This window comes from Crinia signifera, chromosome 5 (genome assembly GCF_055691185.1).
Source record: "Crinia signifera chromosome 5, ASM5569118v1, whole genome shotgun sequence".
NCBI lineage: Eukaryota > Metazoa > Chordata > Amphibia > Anura > Myobatrachidae > Crinia > Crinia signifera.
In genome coordinates, this window is record NC_139221.1 from 81,061,548 (window position 1) to 81,088,945 (window position 27,398).

Consider the following 27,398-nt stretch of genomic DNA (forward strand, 5'->3'; position numbering starts at 1 on the left):
ATTTTCCATTTTTTCACGATATTTTGGTATTTTTCACAAAAAAACACAGACTGTATCGACCCAAATTTACCACTAACTTGAAGTACAATGTGTCACGAGAAAACAATCTCAAAATCACTGGGATAAGTAAAAGCAAAAAAAAGTTATCCCCACTTAAGTGAGACATGTCAGATTTGAAAAAAAGGGCTCTGTCATGAAGGCACAAACTGGCTCTGTCATGAAGGGGTGAATGTGGAGCTAACAAAAAGGTATTTTGTTTAACCGTCAATAGCTGATAAATGTACAGAAGTGAATTTGTAGTTCCCGTTGATAAGTGACTGCCAGCTAATGTTGATATATGTTATACGGTTACTGCACACGGTGACTGTATGGTCACCTGAGCATCAGACCATATGCCCTGTGTATATGAAGTAGGCGGACTGGAATTACAGCCATAAATGTAGTACACAAGATAGTCAAACCCCTTACTTTCATTTCAAAGCATATTTTTAAGACATTTATAGTTTTATACATATGTATCTATAGTGGTCATTGTAGCACCCTGCATCTTTGAAAACCCATGCAGTTCTTCTTCCCTGCCTGGGGTGTCATTCTCTGCTGTGGTTCTTCTAGCACAGTGTGGTCTGTACTTCTGAAATGATAGGCAGACCAGACCTGTATTAAAAGTGCCTCAGCAGAGAGTGACACCCCATGCAAAGAAGAGGAACTGCAGGGGATCTGAAAGATGCAGGGTGCTAGAATGAACACTATTTAGCAAACAAATCCAACTCCTGCAAAAGGGACTGGTCTGGTGTCTGGTTGTAACTACCGCACCTGGTTTGGTCTGTGGAATGTGCTCAGTGTACAGAGGGCTGACATGTCGATATTTTGGATCATGCACAGTGATGTCAAAGGGAATTTTGCTGAAAACTTCAATATCTGGCCACAGCTCATGGTCCGTTGTGTGGTTTTCATCTCCTTCCTCCTCAACACCTGCAAGGGTAGAAAACAAATAAAAGTAAATAATGAGCTGGTGCTCTACTTCTGTAACTCCGCCTCCTACCCACCTTCCCCACTACTTAAAACTGGTGAACAGAATGGATTGTGAATTCTGCATTAAGAAGCGGCCCAGCACTAGTGAGGAAGGCTACATGTGGCTGCTCTCAGAGCTGTGGCAAGGAGCGACTGCAACTTCCTGAAACCATTTTACAGGTGGCAGTGCAACTTTATGGGGCCTACACATTGGGCAATGTCAGGGCATTTTCTACCCAATCTGACTAGATCGCTTAGAAAATGCCCCTACCTCGCTCCATGTGTAGGGGCCATAGCGATAGCGATGTGCTGATGCGTGGCCCCATGCGTTGCTATTGTCCAGCATGCTGGATAAATCTAGTTAATCGCTGGGCAGGGCCAGGGCCAGTGTTCTCACCGGAGAACTCTGGCCCTGACAGATAGCTCAGCACACAGTACGGACACATCGCTGTGTACTGAGCGATCTAGCATCACTCAGAATGCTCCCCATGTGTAGGTCATTTTAGTTTAAAAAAGCTGTGGGATTTTATCACGTATCTATTTCTTTACCAAACACATACAGATGGAGCAGTGGTCAGCTCCAGCAGCTCCATTTGACAGGGATGCGCAAGCTTCTCTCTCACTCGCGCGTCCCCATCTGCAAGGCGGCAGGGAGTGGCTTCCCTGGCCGTCTCCCCTTCTGTCAGAGGATGGCGGCTAGGCTCAAATGAGAGCTGCTCCATCTGTAGCTTCCTGTCTTGCAGGGGGTTATTACCTAAATGTTGACCTTTAGGAATAAAATTCAATAATATGGTACATACAAATGAGTGAGAATGGATGCATGTGAGGGCACTTGGACATATACATCTGCTCGCAGAGATGTAGTGAATATACACATGTACATATGTACATACAGTGATGCATTGTTCCAAAATATCTCCCTAGGTTGATACTTGCAATCCTGTTCTCCAATGGGATAGAAGAAATCAAAATAATGAGTACTAGGTGATTCATCGCGCCCTATGGGCTCTCTTCACACCGTCGTAAGGGGCTGCGCCCCCTTAATTTGTGAACGTTTGTATATGAGAAATATGGTTAGAATTGTATGAAAGATGCCCTGTATTGCAACTTGAGTTATAGGTGAAGTGTGTTAGAGAGCATATGATGTGGAAGGGGGGGAGTATTGTTTTGTTTAATTAAAAAGCGGTTACAGAGTAAGAAGTACATTGATAGTGTGGAGTGCACAATGACATTTGTGGGTGTGGGGGGGCGTTGTTTAGGTGTGTGTGTGTGCAATAGTATAGTAGGGTGTTTTTGAGTCAGCGGCTCCTCACTGGCGGAGGTCACGACACAGGAAAACAGGAGGCTGGGTAGTGATAGGGGTGTGTGGGCATAAGGGGGACTAAAGAGGAGGGTGGGAGACACTGTGCAGCTTCTGCCAGTGGGTGAGGGTCCAGCGTGGCAGTACAGGACGGTGGCCCTGAGTCAGTGTCTCCTCCTACTGGGTGGGAGTTAGGGTGCATGAGAGCAGGAGTCTGGGCTATGAGGCATGATAGGGGTATGTGGGGAACACAGCATCAGCGACTCCCCAGTGGTGGAAATTACGGTTCAGGAGAGCAGGAAGCTGGGTAGTGATAGGGGTGTGTGGGCATACGGGGGGGGGGGGGGGTTTGCCAATTGTGGGTGGAGGGGTGGGTGCCGCGAATCGCGGGAGGGGGGGAAGCGGGGGTTTGCAGCGAATCACGGGAGGGGGGGTTGCCGCGAATCGTTGGAGGGGGTCACGGGGGCGGGTGTTGCCGTGAATCGCTGGAGGGGGGTGGCGCGGTGGGTTGCCGCGAATCGCGGGAGGGGGGGTAGCGGGGGTTTGCCGCAAATCGTGGGAGGTCGCGGGGGTGCAGAGAATTGCGGGAGGGGGGTCACGGGGTGGGGGGTGCCGCAAATCGCGGGAGGGGGGGTCGCGGGTGGGTGCTGCAAATCGCGGGAGGGGCTCACCTGGTGGCTGTGGAGTAGGTTCCTGGGCAACATGGGGAGGCAGAGGGTGTCTGGCACTGTGGGCACACTGGGCTGGTTCTCTGTCATGTGAGTCAGTCATGCGAGTCAGAGGCTCCACCCAGCGTTACAGACACACTCACACACTTTGAGTGACAGATGTAGCCAAATATATAAGAGATGCTCTTCCAGGCGCTACCACATTTTGAAGATGGTTGTATTTACTCCAGGCTGCAAATTCACATCTAATTAAGGCACCAAGGTTTGCAAACCATAGGCTGCTTGAGCCGCCATCTTGTCACTGAAACTGCTACTAATCAGGCATTAAAAAAAAAAAAAACCTGACTCAAAGTTCTCTTATTTTGCAGACATGCTAGCCATGATCATAACCAAACACGCATAGCCATGATCATAAACAAACACGCAGTCCACTCTACATGACTAAGGCCATACTGGAATGTTGTTCAATTTAGCGCAAGTGACACTATGCATAGAAGCCATTTGGTGATCTTTTTATCTACTACGTGTATACAAAGTACTCCAAACCAAATCCAAATTGTAAATGTTTCATGACAGACTCCTACCTGTATTTATAGACTCCTCATCATAAACGTCTACCTCCAGTAGCCGGATCAGCATGCGATATAGAATCCTGAGGAACTGCAGGTAAGCACCAGTCTTTCCCACCTAAAACAGGGGCACAGAGTTAGAAATAACATAATACACATGCAAGATCCATGTCACCAAACACAATTTCACATGTAAGCCACAAAAAATATAAAAAATTAAGATTAAGGTGTATCAAACACTGATTCCATCATGTTTTCTGTCTATTAGCACCTCTGGGATTACAGTCTCAGCCAATACAATAAGAAAACCATTAATAAAAAGTTTAATAGAATCTAGCAGAAATCAGGAAGAGGTGATGTTTAAAACAAGCTACAAGTAAACCACGTGCCAGTAATGACCTGTGGGGGTCCAGTCAGAAGAAGGCGACGAGGATGAACGGTCCTTGTTCCCAAAGGCTCACTTGCATTCACAAAATCGGCATGGTGCTGTCTGGCTGTTGTCCACTGCCTGTAGTAAAGGGACTGCTCTTCACTGCTTAAGTCTTTAGAAATCAAAGGTCTCAATGATCTCAACCAGCTGACATCAGCATGAGGCAAGAGGAAAACTGCAGAAGGCGTTTGGCCATTTTTCTGGGAAGCAAGGAGATTATAAGTGGCCTTAGAAAGAACCACAATCCGGGGCAAAGCCAAATTTAACGTCCTGCTTTTGTTCCCTGAACGAGGAGTCCATTGAAAAGTCTGTGATGATGAGGTGGACAGTTTTGATGTTGTGCTACTGGCCAGTTGAGTTCCCAGAGAGTCACATTCTGGTTTGAGATCGCTGGCTGTAGAATTTGGGTAAGTGCCTTCATCCACTGAGCTGTTTGCAACATTCTGAAAGTCAAGGTTGGCCGGCTGTCTCTGAATTTCGTCAGCAGCACTGGAGGAACTGACTCCATTTTCTGCAATGGAACCTGTGTCAAATAAAACAACACCGTTTAATAATCACCAAGCCTCACAAATGGTTCTGGACTAAGAAATCAGCTCCTACAACCCACTTCTTTAACTTCAGGCAAGCTCAGACTGTTACTCCAGAAATAATTCCTATGAATATTTTCGAATAGGTGTAAAACGAATGATGGTTTAAAAGATGAAATTTCATCTCACTAATTAGATGTAAAAAAAAATTCTACCCAAAACACTAAAGAAGAGGCTCTTTATAGGATAGAAAACATAACCGAATTGAAATAATCTTCACAAGTGTAAGAAACATAACTCTACAGTATGGCACATCAATCGCTCATTAAAACTGCTAAAACTAGGACATCTAGGGTAATTTTCTCGGAAATATTACCAGTGCCACGCGCTAGCTCAGGGAGGCAGAGGGAGATCAGGGAGGTAAATGTGTGGCTTAAGGATTGGTGTAGGAAAGAGGGATTCGTGTGCATGGAACACTGGGCAGACTTCTCGGTCAGGCGCCATCTTTTTTGCCGTGATGGATTGCACCTGAACGAGGAGGGGGCTGCGGTGCTGGGGGGGAAGGACGGTTAGAGGGTTGGAGGAGATTTTAAACTAGGCGACAGGGGGTGGGGGCAGCAAGACATTATGGGACCATCAGGGAGAGAAGCCGGACTGGGATCAGGAATCATATGGGGGAAGGAGATGGGGGGGGGGGGGGGGACATAGACAAAGTCCTGGGACATAACAAGGGTATAATCGGGGGTAACTCTCAGGGTGCATCAGGAATGTCATGTAATAAAATGTTATGTTGTAACAGTCACGTTACCCCATTACAGTTCTTAGGTACAGATGATCTTAGTATACGGGAAGGAGGGAAGGACAGAGGAAGAATTCCCAGAACTATAAAGAGGGCAGGCAGTGTGCATGGTGGGGAGGCCTGTAGAGAGTCTATTGAAGGGGAGAGGGGAAAGAGGAATTCAAATGGGTCCTGGGGTGAAACTAATCACAATATTAGAGCCATATCTAAAAATAAACATAAATTAAAATGCTTACTGGCTAATGCAAGAAGCTTAGTGAGTAAAATCGGGGAGCTAGAAACGGTGATCAGTAGGGATGACTACGACATCATTGGTATTACAGAAACATGGTGTAATGAGTCGCATGACTAGGCATTAAACATGGAGGGATATACACTCTACAGGAAAGACAGGGAAAATAGAAGGGGCGGGGTGTGTGCCTATATGTAAATAATAACTTAACATCATGTGAGAAAAATATATGCACAGACCTGGAAGAAGATAGCTCGGAGACAGTGTGGGCAGAGTTAACCGACAATAATAAAAAAACAAATTTATATTAGGGGTATGCTATAGACCACCAAATATAAACGAAAGGGAAGAGTCTCTTCTTTTAAACCAAATTTATTTATTATTTATTTGCAGTTTCTTATATAGCGCAGCAGATTCCGTTGCGCTTTACAATAGTATCAAATCAAACAAGCATCAAATCAGGGTCAGTTATTAATTATGGGGGATCTTAATTTACCCGACATTGATTGGGAAAACGAAACAGGTAAATCAGCAAGAAGCAATGGGTTCTTAAGCTTACTTAAAGACCAGTTTATTACACAAACGGTAGAAACTCCAACTCGTGATGAGGCACTCTTGGACTAAGTATGGTTTCACTGGAAATCAACTTCAGTAAATTACATAAAAAAGGATCTGCAAAAATACTAAACTTCAGAAAAGCGAACTTTGAATTATTGAGGGAAGCCCTAACAGGAATTGGGTGGGAAACGATTATGGAGGGAAAAAAAGCAGAGGAAATGTGGGATACTCCAAAAAAGGTGCTTGATTTACTAACTATTGAATACATTCCTAAAGTAACTAAAAGGTAAATTCAACAAAAAAAAGCCACCATGGTTGGACAAAGAAGTAAGGTCAGCGATCAACAATAAAACCAGAGCCTTTAAATTCTATAAAAATAACTTGAATGAGGAGGCGTTCGCAAAATACAAAGAATCAAACAAAACTTGTAAAGGGGTAATCAAAGCAGCTAAAATATTATATGAAGAGCGCATAGCCACTGAAAGCAAAACCAACCCAAAGAAGTTTTTTAAATACATAAATAGTAAACGTTTAATTAAGGAAAACATAGGCCCACTAACTGATACTAGTGGAAAAAGCGTTACTGAGGACAAGGGAAAAGCAAAACTGTTAAATGAGTTCTTCTCATCAGTATTTACTAAGGGAGAGCAGACTGTGGAACGAACATTTAACACAAACGGGACAAATAAGCCAGATCTCATTGTGGATTTCACGCCGAAGGAAATAATACTGAGGCTAAGCAAACTCAAAACAAATAAATCACCAGGGCCAGATGGGATTCATCTGAGGGGATTAATGAAATTAAGGGATGAACTAGCTACCCCCCTACATTATATCTTTAGCAAGTCACTATCGTCAGGTATAGTACCAAAAGATTGGAGAATAGCAGAGGTAGTACCAATATTCAAAAAAGGAAGATCCCGCTAATTACAGACCCGTTAGTTTAACATCAATTGTGGGTAAACTATTTGAAGGATTTTTAAGGGATGGTATCCAGGAATATTTAGATCATCACCGTCTACTCAGTACTAACCAACATGGGTTCGTGAAAAATCGTTCATGCCAAACTAATCTACTAGGGTTCTATGAAGAGGTTAGCAAAAACCTCGATAATGGAAATGCTGTAGATGTGATTTTCCTAGATTTCGCTAAAGCATTTGATACTGTCCCACACAAGAGATTGATTAATAAAATGGAGAACCTAGGATTGGGTGAAAATATCTGCAGATGGGTAGGGAATTGGCTATGTAATAGAGAACAAAGACTGGTTGTGAATGGTGCCGTATCAGATATGATACCGGTACTAAGTGGAGTGCCCCAGGGTTCGGTTTTGGGGCCCATTTTGTTTAACATTTTTATTACCGATATTGGGATAGGGTTACTCAGCAATGTATCCATCTTTGCGGACGATATAAAACTTAGCAAAGTCATCAAATCATCAGAAGATGTCACCATGCTTCAAAATGATCTTGCAATTCTAGATGAGTGGGCAAAAAAATGGAAGATGAGGTTCAATGTAGATAAATGTAAGGTTATGCACCTTGGGAGAAACAACCAGTGTGCAAGTTACAACCTTAGCGGAGAGGAACTGGGTAATTCCATACTTGAAAAGGATCTAGGAGTCCAAATAGACAGCAAACTGGGATGTAGTGCCCATTGTAATGTAGCTACAAAAAAGGCCAACAAAATTCTGGCATGTATTAAGAGGGGAATGAAAACTAGGGACTCAAGGGTAATTATGCCACTGTATAAAGCATTGGTGAGACCTCACCTCGAGTACGTAGTGCAGTTCTGGGCCCCACACTATAAAAAGGACATCATAGAATTAGAAAAAGTCCAAAGGCGAGCAACAAAGCTTGATAGGGGAATGGAGAATTTAAGCTATGGGGAGAGATTAAGCAATTTAAGACTATTTACATTAAAAAAAAAGAGACGTTTAAGGGGGGACATGCTCAACATGTACAAGTATATCAAGGGCCAATATAAGGAACTGTTACACACCCTCTTTTCTACTAGAAAGGAATCTAGGACACGAGTATAGATTATAAGAAAAAAGATTTCATTCAGCTAGTAGAAAGAATTTCTTTACGGTCAGAACAGTCAAACTCTGGAACTCTCTTCCCAGAGAGGTGGTAACGGCTTGCTCATTAAATGCGTTCAAGGCAAAGTTGGACAAACATTTACTGGAGAAAAACATCCATGGGTACAAATAAGAAATATAATTTGTCTGTAAAATATCAGAACCTACCATATCAGCAATGGATATCTATACCAGGTTGAACTAGATGGACGCAAGTCTTTTTTCAGCCTTACCTACTATGTAACTATGTAAAACTGTTTACATTAACATTACAAGGACCCAGCACAGCGATGCAGGGCAGTATTTGGGAGGGGAACCCCATCCACAACTTTTTCTGGGGGTAAATTACTTAACTATTATTTTTTTAAAGCAAAAATATTTACTTTTTAAACACTGGGGCAAATGTACTTAGCCTTGTAGAATGATCAAGTGGAGAGAGAGAGAGAGAGAGAGAGAGAGAGAGAGAGAGAGAGAGAGAGAGAGAGAGAGAGAGAGAAAAAGAGAAAGAGAGAGAGAGAGAGAAAAAGAGAAAGAGAGAGAGAGAGAGAAAAAGAGAAAGAGAGAGAGAGAGAGAGAGAGAGAGAGAAAGAGAAAGAGAAAGAGAAAGAGAGAGAAACTATCACCCAATCCTAACTGCCCTTTAAGAAAGTAACATGGAAATTAGGAGCTGATTGGTTGGTACTTTCTATTTAGCCCCCTAAAACGATAACACAAGGTTGTCAAAACAACCAACAAATAACAAACCTGAAGTGCCTGTCACTTCGCTGCCATTACTCTGTGGTCTGTCCAGATCTATAAACAACTCATCAGAGTCATTCTCAATTGGATTAACTTTGTCCGCATCCTTGTCACTCAGGTCCAGAACAGTAACAGGTTCCCTAATGACCTCTCTGGAAACATAACAACAAGCTAGGCCAAGTTCTTGCTCCAATGCCGTTCGGGTTAAAAAACTGGAGTCAATGAGCCGCAGATCACAATACTTCAACGATCTAGAAAATAAATTGTGTTTTTTTAATGCTTCTTATTAAAATAAAAAGAAAGAAACCCTTTGAAAAATAAAATCTGATAAATTTATTCATATACCTGGGGAACGTTTCACCATGGGGGTCTTTACCAGTAAGAACTAAAATACAAGGTAGTCCTTCCAAGTCCTTAAATGTTCTAGGAACCCAGTCTTCTTGTTCGCATCCTCTCCATGCCTTTGGAAGTACAAAAATAGAATGTAATCTGCAATATGGTTAAGTATGCTCTTAAAAATACAGGATCTCCATATTTCAAATAACCATTAACATATAGAAGTGGGGGGCAGGGTTATATTATTAGTACCAAAGCTAGGCATGACATCTGGTTACGTTTGATTTGAAAGGCTGAAGCCCCACAAGTTATGTTCCTTACACTTATACTACTGCCAATGTGGGCAAATATGCCCATCGTTCTGACACATCTGCGATAAGGGCACGGTCCAACTTTCTCAGTTGATCAATAATTATTATTTTGATAGTCCAGAACTTCTGCTATTTAAATTCACTGTCCCAGCTTGCTAAAAAGTCCCACCATGCACTCCTGGCTTAAACTGGTCAATGAAACTATCTCTCATGAGAAATTTACATCCTCAGCATAAAATCTATGGCCGGCTTTTCTAGCTATCTGGTCTAGATGGCTAGACTCACAATATGCTATGCCTAATTCATAACCCCTTCTATACCGACAGCCCATTGCTGGCCACTTTTCTCTATATAATTATTTACTTATATATCGGTTGAGATTGTACTTTCTTCTTATTATGCCTTTTTGCTGTTCCATATTGTCTACTCTACTCATGCCTCAATATCATTTACCGTATATCAATATGATTGTGATTACCCAATCTTAGCAACAAATAAACTCGAGCATCTGATTTTTATTATAGATCTTTATTTTATTTATATATTTTTTTCTGCCTCCTGTATAATTGACAAAATTTCAAAAAAATTCATTGCATTAAAAAAATTCACTGTCCCAGAGGTCTGCAAGATTTGTAAAAAGTACCCTTCAGACACATCCGATTTTGTCTGTTTACAATAGTGTGTATGAGGGGTGACTACTTTATGAATAGTGGTTGCTTGGGTCTGGAATGGGATTAAGTAATCTGGGGAGTTTTGAAAAATAACTATAGAATATGGTCATCAGTGAGATCACCAATATCAAACTTTTATTAAGGTAGATTTCCAGAGAAGAGGTCTAATGCACGGTAAGAGCAAATATATTCAGGATAAAAATACACCGTAGGTACTCAGACATTGGGTTACATGTAACAGCCAGTGGTTTGCAGGCATCAGCAAGATCCCTTATAGTGCGCATACACACGGTTCAAGTTTTTGATTCGATTTCGATGAGATTTGGCCTATTCAACCCGTTTTGATGTTTTTTTGTACTCCTTTTTGATTTCCACTATTTTCCATTCGATTTGCATTCGATTTCAATTAGATTTTACAGTGTTCCTGATCCTTCAGACAGGAGATTGAAATTGAATCTAATGCAGCAGTGAACACTGAAATTTACACTATATAGTTTTGCCTGCCAAGACTTTCTATTTTATTTCCACTACACGGGAGCACACATTGGGATCGAATCTGCATCGAATGCTAATAAAAGGGTACTTATGTATTATCTGGGCTCCCATGATAAATGCACCCCCTTTTTTCATACCCCTACTATCCAACTACGCATGGAGTTGATTTTATATAGTGTGGCAAGCGCAGCGAGCCACCGTGCCCGAATCGTGGCGAGGGGACGCGGTCTCATAAGAAAGCGGTCTCATAAGAAAGCCCAGATATTACATAAGTACCAATAAAAGCATTCGATGCACATTCGATTTCAATTCGATTTTGCTTCTATAAGCAAAATCAAATATAAAAATAGATCATATCTCACAGTGTGTACCCTCTATTAGAGTCTTAGCAAAACTTTGCCATTGCAATGACTGCTACTCTAAAACATTGGGCAAACTCACGGGACTCTCGCCAATGCCAGCTAAACACCAGCATTTACCCCCTGGTATTTGGAATGAAAACCATGTTCATGTCACTTGAATTAATATGGGCAACCCGAAGTCCCTCTGCCTTACCTTTAATCTAGTCACAAAGTGTTTAGCAACACAGAGCTCAGACGCAGGATTACCAAGGAGAACTTCAAAGCGATACTGCAGCCCCAGCTTGTCTCTCACTTCCTGCAGTCTCTCCTTTGCCAACATTGCCAGCTGCACAGAAGGGACTCGGATTATGAGCATGTGTCCACGGCCAGTTTTGTCTTTCCCGGGGGAACTGAGGAGGTCATCAATGATACTCAGTGTCTCTGGGGTTGTGTGGTCTCTGAGTGAAGCCATTGTAGTTAGAGCTATGAGAGCTTCAGAATACTGTTGAATTAGGAGGTAACATCGTACCACCATGCTGTGTAACCTAGGGTACCTACAGAGAGAGTGGGTTAACATTTCCATCTAGACTGCAATGGGGAGGACACTAAATACATGTGTTGTGGTGGGAGAGATTGTGCTAGCAAAGCCCAGTTTACCAAACACCCTCCTCTGGAATCCCACCATTTAGAACATGCAAACTCCCAATCCCCAACCCACAGGTATTTCTATAAAGGGTAGGCCTTAAAGAGGTTGTCCATCAAATGCTAAACCCAATGGATATGAATGAAGTATTGATGCATTATCATAACATACTACCTCATTTTGATTTTATTTATTTATTAAATAATTAAACAGTTTAAGCATGATCGTCATGTTTTCTTTATACTGGCAATTTAAAGTGTAAAACATTTCCATTTTACAACATCACCTTTCCAGCAGAGTGTTGACCATTTTCTCAAAGGTTTCATCACATCGGAGAAGTGGGCTTGTTATGCCCCACTGTAGGGACTTGCTGTATTCATTGATACCAAAGTAAAGTTTCTCTTCACTGCTTATATCCTCCTGAGACACACACATTATATATGTATTAAAAAAAAATTGTAAAAAGGCTTCCAACTACCCTATTTAAGAAAATATTATTAGTTATCATGCATTTTACCTAGTGTTACCCCACTTTAACTTGTAACGTGTGATTTCACTAATAAGATTGTGAAATGTTAAGCGTGAACATCATTGCTTACAAATCGACTTTATTCACTTCAATTTATATATTGAACATTGAAGAGCCTCCTTAGGCAACGTGGATGTGGACACATCACACAATTAGGAAATGAAAATGGGACAACACTAGAATAGGCAGCTGAACAATAAATGACCCCAATAAGGAGCATTCCATTGGGTTAACCAGGAGGCTCCTTATGTATTTGGCACATAAAACAGTACAGAGCTTCAATAATAGACGTAACAGGGAACAGTTTACTGTACAGAAGAATGTACAGTACATCAAATGGAAGTTTGCTGTCTATAATGCATATTACAAAGTGGTGCAAAGTTAAATTAATCTTTCATAGGCTTTTGGAAGGCAAACTGAAATAACAAGGCTGTGTGACATAAAATCCTTACTGCCAAGTCTGAGTGAATCCAGTGCACCTCATTGCTGTGGCTGATCTTAGACTGCTGTGTCTGTAAGGTGTAAGGGTAGGCGCTGACTTGCAGCACAATGAGATTCTGCGCCTCCTGTACTTCGCGGCTATTGACAATCCGGTCTGACAGTCCCTGAGTGGGGTCTCCATGAGGCAAGGTAGCGGACATAGCACTGTAGAGAAAAACATCACTAGATTAGAATTCCAGCAAATGCACATGCTATATAATAAAAGGTTAATGCTGCTCCTCACCTCTATGGGAGGAATTCAAGTGTTTGAACAGAGGCGGCAACTAGATGGCGCACGACAGAGCAATTCAAGTGTTGCTCCGTCGGGAGCGCAAAGCCTGCAGCACAGACATTACTATTACATGTTCGGCAATCTGATGGTAACTGGTCTGCTAAGAAGCTTCTTCAAAGCCTGATGGACTAGGTGAAGAAAGTGTTTGCTGGCTCTCCTGCCCAATCTCCTTCTAAATATCCTTTTGAGGCTACGTTATTCCTCCACAATAGGCATTTATTGTCTGGGAATACCACCTCCGTCTCCTGAGGTAGCCTGGTGACGTTTTCCTCCGTCTGCTGTGCTCCGCGGTCTGGCGCTATCTCCGGTGGGGCCCGCCGGCGTGGTGTTACAGGCTGAGCTGCTCTCCTGACAGGTGCTGTGCCTGGTGACTGTGTCCGCTCTGAGGTTGCTGAGTGAGCCGCTGACCCTTCCTCTGGCTTGCGCTGCAGTGAGTCTGGATCTGGTCTCACCTGGCTGCTGCTCCTCGGTCCCTGCATGCTGCTTGGAGTTCCCACGGCCATCTTGGATCATCCTGATTAGGAGTGACTAGATACGCAAGCTACGGGGACCTGCTTCTTCCACCACTGTCTTAGCTCCCTCCTGCTGGCACCCGGGTTTATACCTCCACATCTAAATAGTGAGTTGGCTCCTGTTGTGCTATACTATTAGTCCCCTTCTTCTTGACTGACTCTGACTTACACAGTCTGTTGCAGCACTATATAACTCTTCTCCATCACAATGGATGTTTCCCGAATACTTCAGTCAATTTTGGACTAAGAGCAGAGGCTTGTCCATAAGATTAACCTTCTTCAAGATGTATTAACCTCCATCACATCCCCTCCTACTAATGGAACCGAAGGGGCTAAAGTTATCACACCTTACTGCTGCTCTAATGTGGCCATTAAATCTACTGGTAACCTACAAGTGGCCATAACTCCCTATTCATGTGTCCATAAGGAATGTAACATAGGGACTGGATATGCTTTGGAACCCTGGTTGGATTCTATGCCTGTTTACTTCAAGGTCCCCAAAGAGTATACTTTTTCCTCTTTTGTTACTCAAGTGATATTTGATGCTGGCGATATGGTTACTACACTCCTTTGTGTAAATCCTGATACCCTTGCTATTTTAACCACATGACTGGTTGCCATGTGGGCCGAATATGCTCTTTGGTTGTCTATAACTTGCAAACTATTGGTTCCTATTTGTTTGTATTCTCTGGCCTGGATGTTCTGCTTCCTACAACGTCTCTATTACTGCTGCTGGATTTTGAGATGCTCCGGAAATCAATGTATGCAGGACCTAGTGCTATCTCTCCTAAACCACCATGGCATCAGCCTAGTAACGGGCTGTTATACTCTCCTGATATCCCACACTGGCCGGACTGAGGACATTTTACATTGCCTGCTGAAACAGTCTTGTCTGTATATGTTTTCTATCTTATTTTTTTTTTTTTTTGACCAAACTGCAGCTATATCACATCTGTGTATTACAAAAGTTAAATTTTTATTTTGCTAATTTCTCCATCTTTGAAGAATGGTGACCATTTTTGCTCTATGTATATGGCTATACGATATGCTTATTTAGCCTGATATACTTGTTATGGCGGGAGAGCCAGAGTCATACTGGTCATGTGCATTTCTGGTCCCATAAACACTCCTGTATATGCAATTGTTTATTTCTGTCTTTAAAAAATCCTCCACCACTATGTTAATACTCCATTTAATGCCCCGTGCTGCCCATATGGCTAATATCCTGTATATTTAAGATAGTTGGTTGGGTGGGTGGGTGGGTGGGGGGGGGGAGGAAGGGGTAGATTAGCCATTTGGTTAGCTAAATGCCACTAATCTGCCTTATCCTATAATCCATATTAAGGCCCCCATACACTAGCCGATTTTGGTCCGATTTCGGGCAGATCAGTCGGATCTGGCCGAAATCGGACCAAAATCGGCTAGTTTTGATGTCCCCTCAGATCCGATGCGCGGTCCCGTGCGCATCGGATCTGCGTCGGGTGGTCGGACCTGCTGCACGTCCGACCACCCGACTTGGGACCTAGTGGGGCGGCGCGGCGGTGGAGGGAGCAGGGGGGGCTGGGGACGCTGCGGGGGACACAGGCGGCATAGCCATAGAGCCGGGCAGGGGGAGCCGGGAGCTATCAGTACTGAATAAAAAAAAAAAAAGCCCATACAATGAATGGGCGGCCTGTGATTGGCTGAGCGCTCTCTCAGCCAGTCAGCAATTGGCTGAGAGAGCGCTCAGCCAATCACAGGCTGCCCATTCATTGTATAGGCTTTTTTTTCTAGCACTGACAGCTCCCGGCTCCCTCTGCCCGGCTCTATGCCGCCTGTGTCCCCCGCAGCGTCCCCAGCCCCCCCCCAGCAGCCCTGCGCTGTAGCCCCCCCCCCGCTCCACGGGTTTTTTACATGTGATAAATCGAGACGATTTATCACATGTAAAAAATGGCACATCAAGTGCCAATCTAATCAAGCTCCCCCGGGGAGCAGCCGGGGAAGCTCAGGGGGAAGTCGGGGGCGACTTGTCCTAAGGACAAGTCGCCCTAGTGTATGGGGGCCTTTAGATAGTGGGGTAGGGCTAGTTGTTTTAGTATTTCAGGGATCCAGGTACGCCTGAGTTGGGGATGGGTTGTACAGGGTGGGGAGTTATATGGGAGGTTTGTTTTGGGTTTTTTGGGTGGGTTATTTTATTAATCTTAGTGGGGTGGGGTTAGTGTGTTATAATGGGTTAGGCAGTAGTGCTTTCACTTGTAGACTTGTTTTGTGTGCTGAGTGATTCTTCATGCGCTCTGATTATATATATATATATATATATATATATATATATATATATATATATATATATATATATATATATATATATATATATATATATATATATATATATATATATATTAGAAGAAGAATATGCGGCACTCAGGAGTCTTTTGTAATTAGGAAGAATTTTATTCCTAATTACAAAAGACTCCTGAGTGTCGCATATTCTTCTTCTACTACATGGACACTGGTTCAATGAAGGCACCTGAGCACTTGATCTAAGCTGATCTTTACTGGGAGTGCCGGATACTGTGACATATATATATATATATATAACCAACTGCTTCACTGTATGTGAGAACCCGGATGGCGCCTCCGGGCAATTGTATATTTGTCTATTTATCCTTGTCATGGAGGGTTGATATTTGCTGTGCTCGTCATAACATGTGTGCACACGTTTGCATGTATATGATCGTATATGTTAATCTACCCAGTATGTATATGCTTACTGATTTTTCACATCTTGTATTTGCACATATTGTAGCACTACTGTCTGTATTTTTCGTTTTTTCTTGTTGGCCCCCTTATGCAAAATCAATAAAAAATTACTTTCATTAAAAAAAAAAACCACCACCACCACTGGAAAACCTTAAACACAGATTTTAAAATAGCGATCTCAAAATGATCCATATATGGCAATCATTAGCATGCTTCAAGTCTTCCGTCAGCAGGACAAACAGAAACACCGTACATGGAATGGAAGTAGAACAAGCCAGAAAGCATATCTAGCAAACTAAGAGACTGTTTAAAAGTGCATGCAAAATTCAATGTGTCTGCCTGTGTAGATTTTACTGTGTGTGTCTAATACAATTCTTACTAATAGAGGCATACGAGATCATTAGATTATTTCATTAATCACTTTATATGGCAACGTGGTACTTGTTTAGTTTCACGGCGGCAGTTACGTAGTGCTGTATTGAGAATACCAATACAGCACTATGCTGTCTACGTAAACTACGTAACTGCTTCTGTAGCCCTGAAACGAAACAATGGTTAATATCCCCACTATCCACGTCGGTGTGGAGTTGATTTTCTAAAGTGTGGCAAGCGCAGCGAGCCACTGACCTCGAAGCGTGGCGAGCGCACACAGATACGCATCCGCTCGCCTCGCTGCACTTGCCACACTTTATAAAATCAACTCCACGCTGACGTGACCCCAATTCATTTTGAGGGAGAACTCCAACTGTAATGGCTCATTTCAGATTATCCAAAATTTGATCAATCCCCAAGGGGATGGCAACCACGGGCTTAGGGGGCTCAGGAATTATAAGCACTTACACATAAAACCCTCTTAACCCTTTGAGTGCCAACATCTGAGAAAATATCTGCTAAAAATGCCAGCATCGCTCACATTTGTTATATAAATTCAAACAACAAACTGTGTGTAAAAATAGATGATATTTCCTATATAAGGTAAACATTACAGGTCATTATGATGAATAAAAAGGTCTGCTTGGCAATTTTCACATCAATTTTGACAAATTCACTTGGCACTCAAAGGTTTAAAACAATGAGCTAAGGTGACTAGCCTGTATGAGACGGGTAAGAGGGAGGCAGTGACCAGCAGGATAGCAAAGCTGCTCACTTAATTTAAGTAAGAAAACAATTCTAAAGAATGGGCTGCCGCTCTGCAAATAACGCTTCAGTAAGGAAAGGATCATTTATAAGCAACGGGTTAAAAAAAAATTCTGAAGAAATGTCATCTCTGTGGGCAGGAAAACCCATTAGGGCACTATCTGATAAGTCTGCAGTAGGGTGGCCAATAATAGGATTTTGGGATTTTGCAGCTGCCCAGTGTGTCAATACGTTAAGTCGGCCCTGCTTGACACTTACCTTGTTAAATCCACATGGCTAGCATCGTGTATTAGGACAAAAAGTGTATAAGGATTTTGTTTGACTTTTTTCATAAAGGCCTCAAATTTGGCTTGGACATCCCCATCTAGACGAAGAAGATACTTCTCAGCACGCTGATGGGCACATGAAGTCTCCTCTAGACCCAAATCCGCCAGCACCCCTGACCGAAGAGGAGAACCAAAAATAAGCCATTGGAATTTAAGAAACAGAGGGGCAAATGTATTGTCTGGTGAAGTGATAAAGTGGAAGATAATGCACCAGCCAATCAGCTGTGTATGAGAAATGACAGGTAGGAGCTGATTGGCTGGTACGTTATCTTCCACTTTATCACTTCACCAGACTTAATACATTTGCCCCAAAATTTTATTGCACATAATGAACTGGCAAATGTTACAATGCTTAAATATAACCGTATCACTTTTTAAAATAATTGTACATGAGCAGATTATGTATTGGTACAGGAAAACATCTTTATTAATCTAGTTTAGTTATATCAACACTGACCGCATATAACCAAGTCTTAGTAGCTCACCTGATAGTCGAATTCGTTGCAGGGTCTGAGCTACAAGTACTTCTGATCGAGGGACAACTATTAGGAAATCCACTTTGCTGAAACGTCCCAAATCAAGGCTCTGATTGCCACTATCTGCAATCGCGCACACCTGGGACAGGAGCTTCCGAGCAACCATCAGTTGAGACTGACAGATCTGGAAGCTGTCTGTGTTACAACCTAAAACACATCACACATTAAAGGAAGAGCTCTTGCTGCACATACAGATCAGAAAACAATACACTGTGTATTTATAAAATCAGATGTCACTGACCGATATAAACAACATCGGTCAGTGTGTATGCACTATATGGTTCTCCCGCAGCACTGCCGATATAGATGATAACTATTAGTGGCCACAGGAGTGTATCCAGCATTAGACTTAAAGCGCAATGGAATTTGCTGCGCTATATAAGTAACTGTAAATAAATATGTCCTTTAAGCACTTTCCTGGCAAAGACGCATCAGATGCGATTAGTCAAAAACACCTACTAGGTGGCTGCATTATTATTTATTAATATCATTTATTTATATGGCACCACAAGGGTCGAAATGCCTAACCATACATGAATGAGCAAAGAAAAAATTATGAACTGCAGTAGAAGGTAATTTAGGACAAGTACAAGGTAAATATAGTAAAAAAACGCTGGAAAATTGGAGTTTCCAATCCCAGGATTTCAGGATTAGACTGAGCAGTGTAATGGCGGGGAGCATTTGAGCACCATTAAGACGTTGCCCGGCTGCTCCCGACTCCGGCTGTGTGACTCTGCTTAGCGTGATGTGGTCAGAGGTCACGGTGCGCAGCTTGCCGGCCGCACCGCTGCACCCCCACATCACTTCCACCCACCCATGTAGTGTGGTGTGGAAGGCGAAAAGAGTCCGTTCAGAGTTCGTGTTATGGGAGTGTCATGGGCACTGTTCAGAGATGCAAACATAGGAGGACATACTGCATCTGCGATAAGACTACAGCAATTTTTGATGGTGTGAGCGCTGGTGACAAATAATTCCCACTGATATTACAGGGTGCATGGAATCTAGCAGCGGGCACTTAACACCTTGCTCAGTAATACCCTCTCAGACAGACAAAATGACCCGGTAATTTTCCAGCACAAGCCTGGTCAACCTGGGTCGTTTTTTTTGTCTGAAGTGGTCAACCTGGGATGAAAACGACATATGACATATTCCCTTACACAAAATATTCATGTAGATCTGCAGGTCCCAGCAGGAGGGCAACAACAAGAAGACATCCACACTTACCCAGTACCTCCAAGCCATCTCGGCATCTGCTGGGAGTATTGTTATATAAATTATATGTTTAGGTTTCTATATAAGGTCAGCCCTGCAGAACAGCGATAAATCTGTAAGAACTGTGGACACGGACATACCATTGATCAGCTTAAAAAGTTGGGCCCAACTGTTAAGTGTGTATAGTTTACCTAATCAACCGCTATTAGTGCAAGTGCGGATCGTCACACTGAGATTATTGTGCGGCTGAGGAAAATACTGCATGTGTAATGCGGACAAACGCGTAAAGTTTTCGCAGGACTACAGACTTTTTCAGTAACTGCTTCATTCCACTAGTGAATGCTGCCCAATCAAGACGCCTGTGAAGAGGTAGTAGCCCCGTAAATACAGAGAACAGATCAGCTCTAAGCTGCCAACAGCCACCATCATTCACCTATGGCGCAGGAAACATATTAATACAAAAAGGTTCAGCTTTTTAATAAAAATACCCTTTGATGTGGGTAGACATTGGAGTGCTCTCAGCCAATCAAAGAACGGCCGGTCATTTGACAGGTATTTGAAAAATCTAATAGCCGCCACTGCGCGTCCCGTCCCCGCTGCTGCTATTTGTTATCACATGCCCGGCCAGGTCAGCCAGCAGCACTCGCTGCACCCGGCACCACATTCCCTCCCGACTCCCTCAGCGCTGCTGATATATATGAACATCACCGCCCGGCCAGGTCAGCACTCTCCGGCGCTCAGGGACCCGCTACCCGCCCCACTGCTCCCCCGGTGTCTGCATGCATATGCCTGTCAGGTGGGCAGGCATATGCATACAGGGAGGTCGGACGTGATCGTATGTACTGACCGTCCGACCTCCCTGATCCGGTCCGATGCGCACGGGATCAGATATCACACACCTGCAATTTTGGGCCGATTTCACCCGATTATCGGCACAAAGTGCCGAAATCGGATGAAATCGTCCCAAAATCGGATAGTGTATGGGGGCCTTAACACATTTGCTCCTCTGTGTTTTGGGCTCTCTCAACACACAGGAAATCCTGTACTGTATGTTGGGAAAGTCCAAACCCCTGGAGAAAGTCTCCAAGTCGTATCTAACGTCGCTTAGTAGACCAGGAAAATAAATGACATTTAAAGGGGCAATTTCTGTTCTGGATATCAGTAATCATCATATTGTGGAAGCTTATTGTCTGATTTTATGATGATCCATCAATGAAATGACTCAGACTTCACTTCTAATTGCGGAATTTTACCTTTGGCTTGTGTAGGGACCATGCAGGCAGCTTCCTGAGATGACACACATTCTTTGACATCACCGTTAAAAGGTATAATGACATTATCGCCTCTCTTCCTTTGTATTCTCTCCAGCAATCTGTCCAAATTGTCACCTAATAAACAAGGAAACATTTATAGCACAATTCCAATATTTACTGAAACTGCTAAGGAACGCATTGTATTTATGGTGCATTATAATACTAAGTCAATTACATCAATTACATAAATGTGTTGCGCCCTTTCAAATACATAATGTGATATGATGTGATACACGAGCACTGGAAAAGTATTCTCATTAGTCCCCCCGCCAGTAAAATTTATCGTCACTCACCCATCTGCTTGCCGCCGCCGGGTCTGAGGGACCTGCAAATCTACTTGACTGCAGTCCCCAGTGCTCTTCCTGCTGCTAATGAAAAATGCCTTCAACAAAATGGCTGCCCCTAACAACAGACCGCTTTTAAGGATGCTAGATGAGGCCGCCTCCTCCAGCATCCTCAAAACCTGTCTGCTGTAAGGGGGCGGACATTTTGTTAGGGCTAATTTTCATTAGCAGCAGTAGGAGGAGCGCCGGGAGTCGGGACTGCAGGCAAATAGATCTGCAGGTCCCGGCAGGCAGTAGCGGTTCAGCAATAGCCCCGCAGATCTCTGGCGCCCACATTTACTCAACATCTCCCCGCCACGGCTATTGTTACGCCACCGGCACAACGGCCTCACAGCACTGAGGTGTTAGGTTTGATTCCCACCAAGGCCTTAAGGCCTGTGAGGAGCTTGAATGTGTTTGTGTGGGGTTCCTCATAGTGCATGCATGTAATAGGGAACACAGTGTAAGCTCCACTGGGACAGGGACTGGTGTGAAGGGCTGATCTATTCTCAGTAAAGTGCAGCATAATATGCCTGCTCTATATAAATAACGTAATAATAGTTTCTATGTAAAGTAGACAGGGCCGGCATAAGGCTTTTCAGCACCCTAGGCAAAACCTCAACCTACTGTCCCCCTCCCTACACCACATTGCCCCCAATACCCAGTGTGGACGTTATGTCTTAGAAGATCCACCTGCATTAAGTACAATCAGTGGACTGAGGGAGTGGGGGGATTTGGAGCGGGCCTGGGTTTGACGGAGGGTCCCGGGTCCTGCTTCCCCCTTCCACTGTTGCAGAGCCGGCAGTAGGAGAGAGAGGACAAGCTCAGCAAAAGCTGCTCAGTCTTGTGTGCTGAGCTGGGGAGAGAGGCAGCTACCGCGGCAGCCTGTCCTCTCTCCCCTGCTCTGGTGTGCGATCACACCGGTGCCCTCTGGCCCACAAAAACTAAGGTGCTTTTTCCTCCCACAGTGACGTGGCCATTCCCCCTTCTTGGTGGCCATGCACCTTAATTTTATTGGGGCCCGGTCGGTGCCCCTGAGTACAACAAGGATGTCTTATACATAGGTACCCCAGACTCAGTGGCATCCTCCTCCCCGAGATCCCTAGGCAGCGGTCTAAAGATAAGAGCCAGTCCAGCATAATTGTTATTCGTAAACAAGTTAATAGAGTGGTTATGTTTTTTTTGTGTAAAAAGTAATATGTGTGAATGATTATGCTGAAAAGATATGAGAGAGACTGACTTTGTACAGGATAATTAAAGTCATTATGTAAACCTACATCCGATTTTCTGAAATACATGTAACAGTTCCATCATTCCAGCCAGTGGGCCCATAAGATGCTCGGAAGCACAGCACTTACCCATTGAGGTGTTTTTGAAGTGTGAGGCCAAGAAGCTGACCTTGCCTGTGATAAGCTCATAGCTTATCTCCTTCAGGAACTCACTGGTGGTCAGCATGCTCTCTGCTAGCACCCGGGATTGGTATTTTCCTACAAACAGACAAAAATGTCTTAGTTTTAACACTTATTATTTCTGCCTCTAATATAAACCACCCCTGTGCAGTGCCAGCTGGCTCGGTGACTTTCTAATGGTTTTACAAACTGAACAAATAGATGGGAACACCAAATGAATACAATCCATTCTATTGTAAGTCAAGGTGCCATGACATGCAAGCACACAGAGGTCATGTATTAAACAAAGCTCTGGGTGCCAAAATCTTCTGCTGGTTTCTATATCTGATAGTCATGTTGCAACGCTTGCACCAATCTAATGACCTGAATTTCAGTCATTAAAGAAACACAGATTGACTTTATTAAAATTTCATCAATATTGGATTTTACAGATGCTAAAAAAGAAAAAAATTCTTGTGCTAAAATGACGCACATAAGAATAAATAATGAAACTATAAAGCATGTTAATACATCAAAAACAACCTACCATCTTCTACTATACAAATTACATTGAAATTTGTCTAGAGTTATTCAAATACTTAAAAAATAAGTAAAAATGACACTTGTGTAGAAACTACCATGTAAAATAATTGCATTGCACATTCTGTTACCGGATACATTTACTTATATAAAGCACAATAATAATTTGACCAGATCATTGTAATAAAGAAGGGAGAGTTAAAAATGATTTGCACTCCACTTATTAATACATCTGTTGGCCTCACTGTCTTCTTAACGCATTCCATACTGAGTCACTGCTGTGCAGGTTTATCCATGTTACCCAAGTAGAGCAGCGTGCAGGGATTTCAGTCAAGAAGTGTACGAGATTGGCGCTACTCTTTATGTTCACATCAAAACACAAGACACCATTACGTGTAAAAAATATTTAAAATATATAGCTTTCAAAAGGCCGAGGAATTGAGCTCTTCAATATTTATCAAAGCATACATGAATTTTGAGGATTCTGAATATAATAAAATAAATTCGGTCCTCTCCCCGTTTGCATGGGAATACATTAAAGAGGATAAAAACAAAAGACCAGGATTGTGCAGTACCTCTGGAAAATAAACAATTTTAATAACACAATGCAGAACTTTTTTGAAGCTAAAATGCGTAATTTAAAGCCACAACAGGCAAAGCAGGTACATGTGGGAAATTGCGGAGATCCCTCTTTGAAGATGCTTGCCACAGCCAGAACGTTCATGTGTAACGCGTTTCGGACACTTGGTCCTCTGATGAAGGACCAAGCATCCGAAACATGTTAGAGTGGACCAATGTGGCAAGCATCTGCAAAGAGGGATCTCCACCTGTACCTTTTGTGGATGCCTATACCGGTTGCTGGTTTCCATTTTGCTTGGAAATTTACCATCAGAACGAGCGAGGACCAGGATGGCGATTTCCCACATGTACCTGCTTTGCCTATTGGGGTTTTATGAATCACGCTTTTTATCTTTTATCTTCAAAAAGGTTGTGAGTGCATTGTGTTACCCAAAGGTACTGAACTATCATGGTCTTATGTTTTTGTCCTCTTTAATCGATTCCCATGCAAATGGGGAGAGGATCGTTTTTATTTGATCACAGGCAGGATCCTCAAAATTCATTTATGCTTTGAGATATATTGAAGAGCTCAATTCCTCTGCCTTTTGGAAGCTATGTATTATTTTAAATATTTTGTGTCTTATTGTGCTTGATGTGAACATAAAAAGAGTAGTGCCAAACTAACACTTCTTTCCTGTATTGTCGTATTACTCTATGGTGGTTTGGACATTCACCATTAGTGTTTGAGTGGGCTGCACAACTCTGGCTTTGCGGCTTTTCTCCAATTACCCATTTTTTTTATGGTGCAGATATTTATAGAAGACTTTGTGCACAGTATGGAGCAAGTGTTTTGCCACAAAAAAAGTGTGTATGAATGGATAAAGAAGTTCAAAGAAGGTTGCACAAGTGCAAGTGTCAGCCACAAAGAAGGAGCTAGATGCCCGTCCACAACTGATGAGAACATTGAGCGTGCACATGAACGGATTCCATTGGTTAGATGAATGACCGTAGATTAGGAAACTAAACAATTTCAAATTAGACATGGCTCTACCTATGAAATAATCCACAACCGACTGCGTGGATGAAGACAGCAGGGCATTTGTGGCTCACAGCTCAGCCTAAAACATGTTTAAATAAGGCTATATGAAAGCTTGTTGATAATGTATTTGTCTTTTCTGAGAGTTGATCAAAATACATTCTACGGCCACAGTGCGAGAAATTTTTACTCACCTGCTTACTTAGGTGTCTATTGATGATGTTTTATTTTACAAAGCAATACGGGATATAATTGTACTTCTGTTTAATCACTTTTTAAATCCCTTTTTTAGACAGAAGGAGAAATTGCTGGGTCAAGCACTTGTAGTTATTTTGATAGGTCAACTTAAGTCTTTTTCTGGATCAAGGTCAATAAGCCTGGGACTGAGACCCAGCCTTTGGTCGGAGTCGAAGGGCCGAGAACTGTGACCAGGCTGACGCTTTCACACAGAGGTTAATCTAGCAAAATACCAAATCCAAATGCTTGACCTGGGAGTTTCTTCTACTGTCTGGTTTGCAGGGCTAGGCTTGGAAACAAACCTGTGCTTTAAGTGCCAGGTCTATCTATCTATCTATATATATAGCAAGTCCTTGTTTAACCATCATTATTATATATTACAACTAAAAATAAAAGCAAATCTAAGCAAGGATTACTTTTAAAAGGCTCTATAAAAGGTTCCACTAAACTATACACTAAAATAATTTAAAGATATTACTTACCAAGAGCAATCACACAAAATTCATTTCCTCTCATCTTTGAGGAGCAGATTGTCACAACATAGTCTGGGAGCTTTTGTTGAGGTTTTATATCACAAATAGAACGGAGGGTCTCTGAGATGCCCTCTGCCAGGGAATTCTGTGTGACAAGGACATGAACTAGATCCTGAGAAACACTGGCCAATAAGCGAGCCAGCCAGGGCAGTTGAGCTTGCGACAAGGACATGCCTTGAGGGTGCAGCTGCAGGGACAGCTCTTTAAAAGTAAATTCCTGTAATGCTTTAAGCACAATCTGTTCAAAAACTTCACGGATCGGTATCTGATCAGGACCTACAAGAACATAATTATAGCAAATTACAACAGCTTTTTTGGTGAGTTTTAGGATGATAAAAACAAAAAACACCAGGGTTTATTTACTAAGATGGGAGTTCTTTTGAAGATGGGATGTTGCCCATAGCAACCAATCTGAATCTAATTCTTATTTATTTAGCACCTTCTAGGAGATAATATAATCTGACTGGTTGCCATAGCAACATACCATCTTAGTAAATAACTCCCATCAAGTTTATATTGCTTAAAAAACAACCTAAGCTTTACCAGTCAGTTCTGGTCTCCGAGGTTAGACAACTTGAACTCTTTCCCATAAGAACTGGTTCAGTATTAGTGGTTTTTCAGGTATTTGTTGCTTTGGATTCTGTGCAGTACATGCACAATAGGAACATTTATAAAACGGAGGGTAGTTCAAACCCAAGGCAGCGTGTATGAGCCACAATAATACAAGTTGGAAACAAGCTGGAAAAACAAGAAAAGAGCCGAGTACTAAATTCTCACCAAGCCGCACAAGATATTGTATAGTCAAAAGAATCAGGTTTTCCACGCTCAAAAATTGGCTGCTGGCCACTCCCATCTGATCCAGTTCCTTCTTCTCCAATTCCTGTAACTTGTAGCAGTTCACCAACAATGGACTTACAACAATATCTCCAACGTTGCCATAGAAATATGGCAAGACCCCAAAACCTGTATTGATCACAAATATTAATCACAGAAGGTCAATTAAGATGTTAAACAACGCTAATATCTCACTTAGTAAAAATGTACTTTTTAACTGGATTTTATAAACTGCATGGAAAAAGTTAAAGTCAGGGGTACAAGGGAAACCCCCAGTGGGTCCCGGTGCAGGGTAAATACGGTCTACATTTTGCATGTCACCCACAAGTTGGAACACACCTAGGGTGACCAACTCATCCCTTTACTTCGGGACACATTAATTACACAGGTTCTGTGGCAGTTTAAAACCAGGTGAAATGGAGTCTTGAGGTGTGGCAGTTTAAAACCAGGTGAAAGCCAGCCACAGACCTGTGTAATTAATATGTGTCCCAGATTAAAGGGATGAGTTGGTAACCCTAAACACACCCCACCCAAATCTAAATCCCTCTCACATGTTACATCTGCCGCACCGGCAGTGCAGTTACCAACTTGAATCAGGTCCAAAATAAGTCAAGTCCAAGTGGACATGAACCCCTTGCTCTCCAGGTGAAAATGCCAGGTGGAATAAGAGTGCTAACCAAGCTTATTAATTATGCACAACCTAAAATGGAACGATCCATATTTTTGTCCTCTGTGTGCCTGCCAGAGATGAGTGGATCATTTAATGTGTGGATATCTTGGGATCCCCAAAGAGGATAGACAGGGTCAAGGTACACACAAACTCTTGTGTGCACGATGTACTGGGCACTTCATCTACAGGTTGCGTCCTTCTTTATTATTAGTTAGCATTAGTCCCAAGCACTTTACCAGTGTCTGGTTTCGTACCTAGAACGGCCATTAAGTACAGGCCACACTGTTTTCCCACCAAAACATTGACATTCATATAGGGCGGTATTCAATGTGAATACCTGCGAGGTGCAGCAAATCCTTTTTAGGATTCGCTGCACATTCGCCACGTTCCAGAGCCTCGCCGGCTCCGGTATTCAACGAGTCAGGTGCTCGCTGCCCCTGACCGGCGAATATGAGCTCCTGCGGCGAACGCCGCAGGGAGCCTGAGGACGGTGG

The 27,398-nt window shown here is 42.8% G+C and overlaps 1 protein-coding gene across 7 annotated transcripts in view; it reads right to left on the reverse strand.

Annotated features, from left to right (window-relative positions):
* GREB1L (GREB1 like retinoic acid receptor coactivator) overlaps positions 1–27,398 on the reverse strand; it is a 112,331-nt gene that overhangs the window by 10,169 nt on the left and 74,764 nt on the right. For all 7 annotated transcript variants that reach the window (XM_083187541.1, XM_083187535.1, XM_083187538.1 and 4 more), the window contains 14 exons: positions 26,178–26,363; positions 25,350–25,676; positions 22,467–22,595; positions 20,726–20,860; positions 18,210–18,407; positions 17,657–17,837; positions 12,691–12,883; positions 11,996–12,129; positions 11,281–11,620; positions 9,258–9,373; positions 8,919–9,163; positions 3,948–4,501; positions 3,564–3,666; positions 814–972 (listed from right to left, as the gene is read on the reverse strand). In XM_083187541.1, the coding sequence (XP_083043667.1) occupies positions 814–972; positions 3,564–3,666; positions 3,948–4,501; positions 8,919–9,163; positions 9,258–9,373; positions 11,281–11,620; positions 11,996–12,129; positions 12,691–12,883; positions 17,657–17,837; positions 18,210–18,407; positions 20,726–20,860; positions 22,467–22,595; positions 25,350–25,676; positions 26,178–26,363 (3,000 nt within the window). The remainder of the gene's footprint in view (positions 1–813; positions 973–3,563; positions 3,667–3,947; positions 4,502–8,918; positions 9,164–9,257; positions 9,374–11,280; positions 11,621–11,995; positions 12,130–12,690; positions 12,884–17,656; positions 17,838–18,209; positions 18,408–20,725; positions 20,861–22,466; positions 22,596–25,349; positions 25,677–26,177; positions 26,364–27,398) is intronic.